The sequence below is a fragment of the Astyanax mexicanus genome, chromosome 3, assembly GCF_023375975.1.
Source record: "Astyanax mexicanus isolate ESR-SI-001 chromosome 3, AstMex3_surface, whole genome shotgun sequence".
In the NCBI taxonomy this organism is placed as follows: domain Eukaryota; kingdom Metazoa; phylum Chordata; class Actinopteri; order Characiformes; family Acestrorhamphidae; genus Astyanax; species Astyanax mexicanus.
The window spans coordinates 5,631,110-5,640,735 of NC_064410.1; the positions used below are offsets into that span (position 1 = coordinate 5,631,110).

The 9,626-nt window shown below is 39.6% G+C and overlaps 1 protein-coding gene across 1 annotated transcript; it reads right to left on the reverse strand.

The window, feature by feature from the left end:
- Nucleotides 1-287: 287 nt before the first annotated feature.
- On the reverse strand, nt 288-9,377 carry LOC103043931 (zinc-binding protein A33). Its single transcript, XM_015603491.3, has 6 exons — nt 8,768-9,377; nt 6,450-6,545; nt 6,121-6,351; nt 5,956-5,978; nt 4,070-4,188; nt 288-2,819 (listed from the first exon to the last, which is right to left on the reverse strand). Exons 1-6 carry the CDS (start codon nt 9,164-9,166, stop codon nt 2,257-2,259), a joined length of 1,431 nt encoding a protein of 476 aa, XP_015458977.3. The 5' UTR covers nt 9,167-9,377; the 3' UTR covers nt 288-2,256.
- Between the last annotated feature and the right edge of the window lie 249 nt (nt 9,378-9,626).

Sequence of the window (9,626 nt, forward strand, 5' to 3'; positions counted from 1 at the left end):
AGAAATGGCTGGTTTATAATCACAGCTTTTATGCATCTTGGCATCATGTTCTCCTCCACCAGTCTTGCACACTGCTTTTGGACAACTTTATGCTGCTTTACTCCTGGTGCAAAAATTCACACGGATCAGCTTGGTTTGATGGCTTGTGATCATCCATCTTACTCTTGAGGTTTTCAATTTGATAAAATCAAAGAAATTTATCATTTTTAAGTAGTCTCTTGTTTTTCAGATTTATACTTTGGTTTATTTTAAGATAGATAGATAGAATAGATTTTCTTAATCCATACAACCTTATTGCACCATTTAAAACATTCTTTATTTTACAAGGAAAAATGGATATACAAGGTTTTTGCATGACAGTGACAACATACAATAGAGAACAATATATATATATATAAATCTCCTTCATTTTATTTTGTTATCAGAGCAAAACAGTGTTATGCACATTCACCTGACCCTCAGACCAAAATTAAGTTAGTTTCAAATGTCCTACTCACTACTAGCAATTTAGATCAAAATATCATAAAATGATACCACATATCGACAATCTGTTTAAAATAAAATTAACACAATATATTTGATACCGATCTTTTGTCTTACACCTTATGTTCTATATCTATTTTAAATTAAAAAAAGTTTAAGTTTAAAAAAATAAGCAAAATGGACAAAAGTAACCTTTTTTTAAATGTCCTTGGGGCAGTGACACTGAAGAATCTTTACATTCCTTTTAAAATATTAAAAAAATTCTTCACTCGTATGTTCAACAAAATGATTTGGCTCTCTACCACTTAAAATGGATCTTCAATGGCATCCCCCAAAGACTAGAATAAAACGAAAGCCATGTTTAAGCCTTTTGCCTTTCCCTTTGTTACTTTTTACACATATACTTTTTAAACAGTGTGAGATATAGTGTGAGTTTACTTTAAAAGTAGGCATGTTACAATTTAAGCATTAGCATGATGCTAATTGGCAGGCTACTTTTTTTTATTACTTAAAAGCAAAATTAGCTAATGTGTGTCCTCCACAGACCAAGATAGGGTCTCTGCCACATTCTGTACTAAGACCCCAGATCTTGTCGCTTTAGCGAATCAAATGATATGTGCAGTATTTTTATACTTTTATATGTGCAGGTTTATACAGCGCACTATGAACGAACATCTATTTTCTGGTCCATTTTCATACACGAGGTTCACTGGATTATACAGTGTGTTAGGTGTCACAAGTCAGGAACCGGGGGGAACAGGGGCTATGTTTTCCTTCCAATTCAGCAAATCTCAGGTGGTGAGACCTGTGAAGCTAAGATAAGTAAACAAAACTTTAATTCTTAAAGGAAACATTTTCTTTTAAAGTCAAACGAGTGCTGGATGTTAATCTACTCAGTCTTCCCAGATTTCTCTACTGAAAAGTGTTTATTTGAGTAAGCTTAGATTTTCAGATTTCCACTACGGCTAGCTGCGGTTAGCGGCTAATGCCAACCGACAGAGCTACACTGAGCAACCCTGAGTGTTCCGGTAAGCCAGGGCGATATTAGCTAGCGATTTGTCCCACATAGCTTGTTTTAACATGGTAGCTTGTTTAACACTTGTATCTCAACCAATCACCAGCTGCCCGGGGATTGGCTCCGCCCCTGTCTTCTACATTTGGAAGGATCTGCGAGGGTCCAAATGCTGCATACTGTATTTCTTCTTCGACGGGGCCTATGCCAAAGACTAACTTTACATAAATTGTTATCTAATATATTATTAATACTATAAAAATTTAAACTTTCTGGTAGAACTAAACTGAAACTCCTGTATAACGTTGTATTTCAGTGGAGTGGCTTTACTGCTCCCTACAACCTGACTGGTAGAATTCAAACACACTGGATTTTAGGAAAAATTAAAGGATTTTAAGTGCCCCTTATAGTGCAATAAATATGCTACCTTTATAAAGGCCCCAACTAAACAGATCTTAGTTACCTGTGCTAGGTTACCTGTGCAGATCTTTGTTACCTGAATGGTCACCCTTCATGGTCAGAACCATTTGGACCTGCGGTGGAAAAAAGGCTTATGACTTTCGCAGTGTTACACAGTATTTATCCTGCCTGCGTTCCTGTCTTCCTAATAGAGTCAGTTAGTCATCACATTGATTGGAAGCTGTTATTACATAGTACAAAAATATGCTACATAATGCTACTTTAAATGGAAAATTAGAAGCATGTGATTTTGAGTTCCTGTAAGAATATTTAAGTTTCCATTGGCAGCAGAACTTCATTTTTTATTTCAAGTAAATTATATTACTTCTGTTCTCCATCACTGAGATAAGCACAGGTTTCGGTACAACCCTCAGAGGATGTTTACTCTGAGTATAAAAGTACGGCAGCACCTTTTCTATGAATGTATGTGAGAACGTGTGCAGGCTGCTCCCCTCCACAGGACAGGAGAACGTGACCTCCCCTGCCTCCCAGTTCAACTGCACTCTGACCCTCTGCAGCCTTCGCTTCACGTCCAGTGGCATCGGGGGCGACGCCATGGCCCTGTATTCCCCATCGCGTAAGCACAGTGTCCAGAATCCGTTCTCTGGCCGTGCCTGGACCTCCTTGTCCCTCTTAATGGAGACACTAGCCACTCCCAGGATCCAGTCGTCGCTGGTTCCCACCTCCACGTCCCAGCTGTGAGTGCCGGCGCAGAGGGCGACCCGGCCCAACACTTCAGCACTGATGTGGAAACGCTCTGGGTTGCTGGGGAGGGGACGGCACGGGCTGCTGTAGTGCACAGAGGTGAGGTCATCTGAGAGGCACAGGCAGGGGTGGGCTGTGTTTGGGTCCAGGGTCACAGGAGCTGAGCAGTGAATGAACAACGAGATAGGGTCAGTCACAAATAGCGTTAAAGAGTAGCATTAAGGCTTTACAATATTTACCATTGGTATGATTTAGCAATGCTCATTACTCACAGCATACAGTAGAGAAATACAGAAATACAGTATATGGACTTTGCAATCGTTAATTACTAGTATTAGTAACTGACTAAATCAGCGGTCACACTGGCTTCTGTCTGAAAATGTACATTCATTTTAGGGATGCACCAAATATTCATCAGGTTTTTCATTATTTAAAAAGAATTCTGCACTGAAGATTAATACTAAAGTCCTCCAAAACATGAGGAAAAACATAAAATTACTTAGCAAACCAATAATTGCACATCTTGGCTGAATTTTCTCAGTCAGCTTTGAGGTAGAGTCACCTGGAATGGTTAATTACTTGACTTTTTTGCCTCTTAATGTGTTTAAAGGCATCAGTTGTAAAGTTGTGAAGAGGTAGAGTTACAGGTATACAGTGAACAACTCAATCTGAATGATGTTCTAATCTTAATTATAGCAAGAACTACTACTCAACTAGGTAAAGAAACAAAATCTGAAAAAAAAAGCTCTTCAAGAACTTGGAAAGTATTCTCAAGTGCAGTTTCGAAGAGCATCAAATGTTATGATTAAACTGGCTCTTATCGGGAGGGTGGGTTGTGTTTTTTTTTCCTCTGATATGATGATGTATACTTTATATAATCTTTCTTAATAAATAAATTAAGCATAAACTGGCTCTTATCAGGACCACCCCAGGAAAGGAAAAGCATGAGTTTCCCTGTTGTACAGGATTTTACAATGTTGGGAAAAGGACTGTAAGAAAAATGACAGAACAAATTCTACTGGCTGGAAAAGCATCACAGGAGAGAATGCAGTTATTGCAAGTCTTATTCACATTAATCTATTATAAGTTTGTTCCAATAGTTTAATAAGGAAAATGTATGGGATCAGATAGAAGGTGCTGAATCTTCTGAAATGTGTATCAGATCCAGATGTAAATACCTGGAAATAAAAACTGAAAGGATGATCTTTTGTCTTATATTCATAATTTAATGTCAAACCCAAATGTTTTCAGTCTACAGCAGAAATAAAGGGATTGGCCTTACTGTAATACTTTTAGAAGGGACTCAATGTTCATGTTAAAAAAATTTATATATATATATATATATATGGTGCACTTCTACATATAACAGCTGCACATCATTGCCTCCTTGTGTTTCTGGAAGGTACTTACAATATGGAGATATCTCCTGCATGTTCTCCCACACTTTGAATTTTAGGTTACTCAGGTGCTTGGCCTCATCCATTAAAGCTCCACAAACACCCTCTGAATCCTCCAGTGAACACTGGGTCCTGCAAATTGATCAGGTTTTAATGTTATGACTGATCGGTCTGTGGGTTATGTAGTTAGAAACGGAGGAGATGCAGATATCTGGCAATTTCAAGTACAGTGGTGTGAAAAGAGTATTAGCATCCTTATTGATTTCTTGTTTTTTGGGATGTTTGTCACTTTTGTAGGATTATAAAACTTAAATTTAAATATTAGTATATCACAACACAACACAAGTAATTACAAAATGCATTTTTTTAAATAAATGATTTTATTACTTAGGAAGAAAAAAAATCTAAACCTACATGGTCCTGTGTGAAAAAGTGTTTGCCCCGTAAACTTAATAACTTATTGGGCCTCCCTTAGCATCAAGTGTTTGCAGTAACTTACAGTAAAAAGCTCTGTGAAGAGCATCTTTACAGAATTGTTTTAATTCCGCCACATTGGGTTGTTTTCCAGCATGAACTGCCTTTTTAAGGTCATGCCACGGCATCTCAATAGGATTCAAGTCAGTACTTTGTTTTTCGTCAGCCATTCAGAGGTGGGCTTTCTGGTGTGTTTTGGATCATTGTCCTGCTGCAGAACCCAAGTTCGTTTTCAGCTTGAGGTCACATTCTTCTTTGTGACTTTTTGCTAGACAGTGGAATTAATGGTTTTGTTTTATCACAACAAGTCTTCCAGGTCCTGAAGCAGCAAAACAGCTTTTTTAATGTTCAACTTTTGTCTCATCAGTCCACAGAGTATTTTCCCAAAAGTCACCCAGGCTCTTATGGTGGAGTCATGAACTCTAACCTTTACTGAGGCAAGTGAGGCCTGCAGATCTTTGGATGTTGTGGGTTCTTTTGTGACCTCTTGGATGAGTCGCTGTGAATCGCTGTGCTCTTGCAGTAATTTCTGGCAGCCGGCCACTCCTGGGAAGGTTCTCCACTGTTCTACATTTTCACCATTTATGGATAATGGCTCTCACTGTGGTTCATTGAAGTTCCAAAACTTTAGAAATGGCTTTGTAAACGTTTTCAGACTGATAGCCCTCAATTACTCTGTGTTTCTTGTTTGTTCCTGAACATTTTTGGAGACTGGCATGAAGTCTAGCTTTTGAGAAGCTTTTCTTTGTCAGGCAGGTCCTATTTAAGTGATTTCTTGATTGAAAACAGGTGTGGCAGTAAACAGACCTGGGTGTGCCTAGACCAATTGAATTTAAAGACGAATTTAACTAGGAGAAAAACACTTTTTCACACAGGGTCATGTAGGTTTGGATTCTTTACTTCCTTTAAAGTAGAACCACGGCGTTAAATTGACTGAGAGTGTAGTAAAACATGATGAAGAGTACTAACCTTTGTTGAATAGCACACCTCCGTCCTCCTGCAGCTTTCCGAGATCCAGAAATTTGAGGTGTGGTGAAAAATGAGGTGTGGAGCTACTTTGAGTGTAGATAACAGTGTAAAAAGCGATTTATTGGGGCAAAATAAGCCCAAAGCGACCTTTGTAAAGAGGGCCGGGCAAAAAGCACAAAATTACTGGATCTCGGAAAGCTGCTGGGGCACGGAGATTAGCTGTTTAACAAAGGTTAGTACTTTTTATCATGTTTTACTACACCAAAAGTTAAATTAACACCAGAGTTTTCCTTTAATAATAAAAACCTACATTTAAAATATGTATTTTATATTTAAATTTGTTTGAAGATTTGAAACATTAACCAGTGACAAACATGCAAAAACATAAAAAAAAACATTTTTCACGCCACTGTAGAGCATCATTACAGCAGAAAGAAAATGAGTATTTCTACATACCTTTCTATGGTTGACTTAAAGTTCTGTAAAAGAGCACAAAACACAATAAACTGCTTCTGAGTTGCTTTTGTTAACCTCTGCACCTCATAACATACCAACGTTACTAAAGAACAAAGAACACTGCTGAGGAACATACCAAAGCCAGTGGTCACCCCCGTTTCTCACCTGCAGCAGTGTCAGATCATCAGCGGCCATCTCCTTCTCTGTGCTTCTAATAATATCTAAGAGTGAAGACATCCTGCTCATGAGCAGATCATCTCTCTCCTTCACAGCCTGAATCTTCTTCTCCTCTTCCTCCTTCAGAGCAGACATCCTGGCCTCCTCTTCCATAATCAGAAACTGATGAAGCTCCAGGAACTGATCCTTCATTCGCTTTTCTATTCGTTGAGCCTGACACTGAAACACGCATAAACTCGTAAACTTTAATCTTACTAAGATCATTTATGTTTGATCTTAATCTTTTGGATGACCAGAAATCAGTAGAAATCCAGTACCTTGATATGCTCCAGAGTCACCGCTGCATTCATCCTGAGATTGGAGATCATGTCTAGGTTGTCCTTCAGTGTCTTTAGTGCAGAGCTGAGTTTATCCTGCAAGAAAAAAAAAAATCACTGATATTTCTCTGACAGAATTATCATTTAGATAGATAGATAGATAGATAGATAGATAGATAGATAGATAGATAGATAGATAGATAGATAGATAGATAGATAGATAGATAGATAGATAGATAGACTTTATTTATCCAGAAGGAAATTTTAAAGTATCCTCAAGCCCAGTCGCAAAGACCATCAAAAATGTAATGATGAAACTGGCTCTCATCAGGACTGCCACAGTGGTCTGATGAAGACCAAGAGTTGCCTCTGTTGCACAGGACAAGTTTATCAGAGTTACCAGCCAAAGAAACCTCAAGTTAACACAACAGCACCCCAGATAATAGCACCTAAATGCTTTACAGGGTATTTAGGTTTGGTGTATGCTGAGTTCTGTGTTCTTTGGTCTTCATGATGCTGTTTGTTCACTAGTGTTTTCTAACAAACCACTGAAGCCTTCAGGTGAAGAACAGGTGTTTATATATTTATACTGAGACTAAATTACAGACAGCGTGACTCTATTAACTAATGAAGTGACTTCTGAAGGCAGTGGTTGATTGCACTGGATTTTATTTAGTGGTTTTAAAGTAAAGAGGGATGAATTCTTCTGCATGGCACACTTTTCAGATTTTTATTTCATTAAAAATTCTAAAAATCATTTTCTTTCCACTTATGTGCTACTTTGTGTTGGTCTATCACTTAAAATCACAATAAAATACTTTAAAGTTTGTGGTTGTAAGGTGACCAAATTTGAAGGAGTATCTAAACTTACGCAAACCACTCTACATTAAAAGTCCTGTACGTATTCTACAAAATCACTGCATTCTTCCTCCAGTCTTTGTGATACCTTTCATAGAGAATAGTGAGAACAATTAAGCATTTTTTTCTTCTTCTTTTTTTCTAGAGCTTAACCTTAAAGAAATACAGTTGCAAGAAAAAGTATGTGAACCCTTTGGGATGACTTGGATTTCTGCATAAATTGGTCATTAAATGTGTCACAACAATAGACAAACACAGTCTGCTTAAATTAATACCACACAAACAAATTATATATTTGCATGGTTGTATTGAACACAACATGTTAACATTCACAGTGAGGGGGAAAAGTATGTGAACCTTTGGATTTAATAACTGGTTGATCCTCCTTTGGCAGCGATAACCTCAACCAACCATTTCCTGTAGTTGCAGATCAGAGTTGCACAACAGTCAGGAGGAATTTTGGATCATTCCTCTTCACAAAACCTTCAGTTTCAGTTCAGCTAAATATTCTTGGGATATCTGGTGTGAATTGATCGCTCTCTTGAGGCCATGATGCCACAGAATCTCAATTGGGTTGAGGAGGTCAGGACTCTCCAGAAGGTGTATTTTCTTCTGTTGAAGCCATTTGGATGTTGAAACTCAAAACTGGTGTTTCTTTTTTTTTTATAGGGCAGGGCAGCTTTAACCAACACATCCAATCAACCTCATCACATCCTGGCTCCAATTAGCTCTTAGAAAAGTCATTAGCTTAGTGCTTCAAGAGGAATGATCCAAGATTCCTCCTGGTCTTTGTGCAGGTCTGATCTGCAACTACAGGAAATGTTTGGTTGAGGTTTCTGCTGCTAAAGGAAGGGTCAACCAGTTATTAATCCAAAGGTTCACATACCTTTCCCCCCCCCCTCACTGTGAATGTTATCATGTTGTGTTCAATAAAACCATGCAAAAATATATATTTTTTGTGTGTTATTAATTTAAGCAGACTGTGTTTGTCTATTGTTGTGACTTAGATAAAAGATCAGAACACGTTTAATGACCAATTTGTGCAGAAATCCAAGAATAATCCCAAAGGGTTCACATACTTTTTTTCTTGCAACTGTATCGCTGAGGGTTTCTCTTGTGAACACATGTTTGAACTGGGAGCATTCTTCTCCTAATCCAAACACGTGAACGTGTAGATTCATGGAATATTTCTGAAGGTCAGAATAGTTTGGAAGGAGCGAGACTTTTTTCCATTTCTCTCCACAGGAATGCGAATGCTGAGGCGAGTAGGTGCTGTCGGAATGCCTTTGGCAGGATGTGCCGAGATAGTGTCAGAAAAAGAGAAAAAGACTCGGTTAACTGCATTCCCACATGGGGCTGCTCTGAACCCTTTTCAAGCCTGCAGAACAGCGGCGAGCATTTACAGACGCACAATGCGGCAAAGAGCCGGCGACACAATGCCATCACTGTCAGAACTGTACCTTGCAATCTAGAGCCGCCTCCTCCGTGGGCGAGCAGTCGTGGCCCTTGTGCGTCTTGGAGGCCTGGCAGACCACGCAGATGGGCAGCTGGTCGTCCAGGCAGAACAGTTTCAGCACCTCTCCGTGTTGGCTACAGGACACGTCCTCCTCGTCCACCGCTGTCCTGCTTCGTCCTTGAAGGAAGGCCTCGCAGAGGTTCCTCAGGGCCAGGTTAGACGGGGGACTCTTCTTAGAGGCTCTCCTCCTGCAGACGGGACAGGTGCGGGAACTCCCCCCGTTCCAGAAGCGCTGTAAGCAGGCCCTGCAGAAACTGTGACTGCAGGGCAGCAGGACAGGATCCTTGAAGATGTCATAGCACACGGGACAGGACAGGTCATCTTCTGGAAGCATGGCTGACATGTTAGCTGGTGACAGAGCTGAGAGCTTCTCACAGAATGAGAATCAGGACAAGCTGTCTGTGCAAACACCCTCTGCCTGGATCTTCCACATGCCTGCTGTGATGTCCACCTCACGTTGTTTGGTCTTCAGGCTCGTCTCGTTCAGCTGGTTTGCCGGCGCTCTGAGCTCTCTGCTGCAGTTGGCTCTCTCTCTCTCTTTGCGAGTGCACGAGCAGCAGACAAGGGAGGAGTGGCACACGAAGGCATGAGACAGGAAGTAAAGATCTCCTGATGATGTAAGTTTTTAAGATAAACAGCTTCAAACCTTGCTAACAAATCTTCAGAACTGGTGTTTTCTGCATTTTTATCATGCTGCATCAGACGTCTGTAATTCATGATTAATCTTAAATCCTATCCAAAAGCAATTAGTTTCTTAGGAGGCGTCTACTCAGTGATAAAACTCTTGCATCTGGACTGCAATT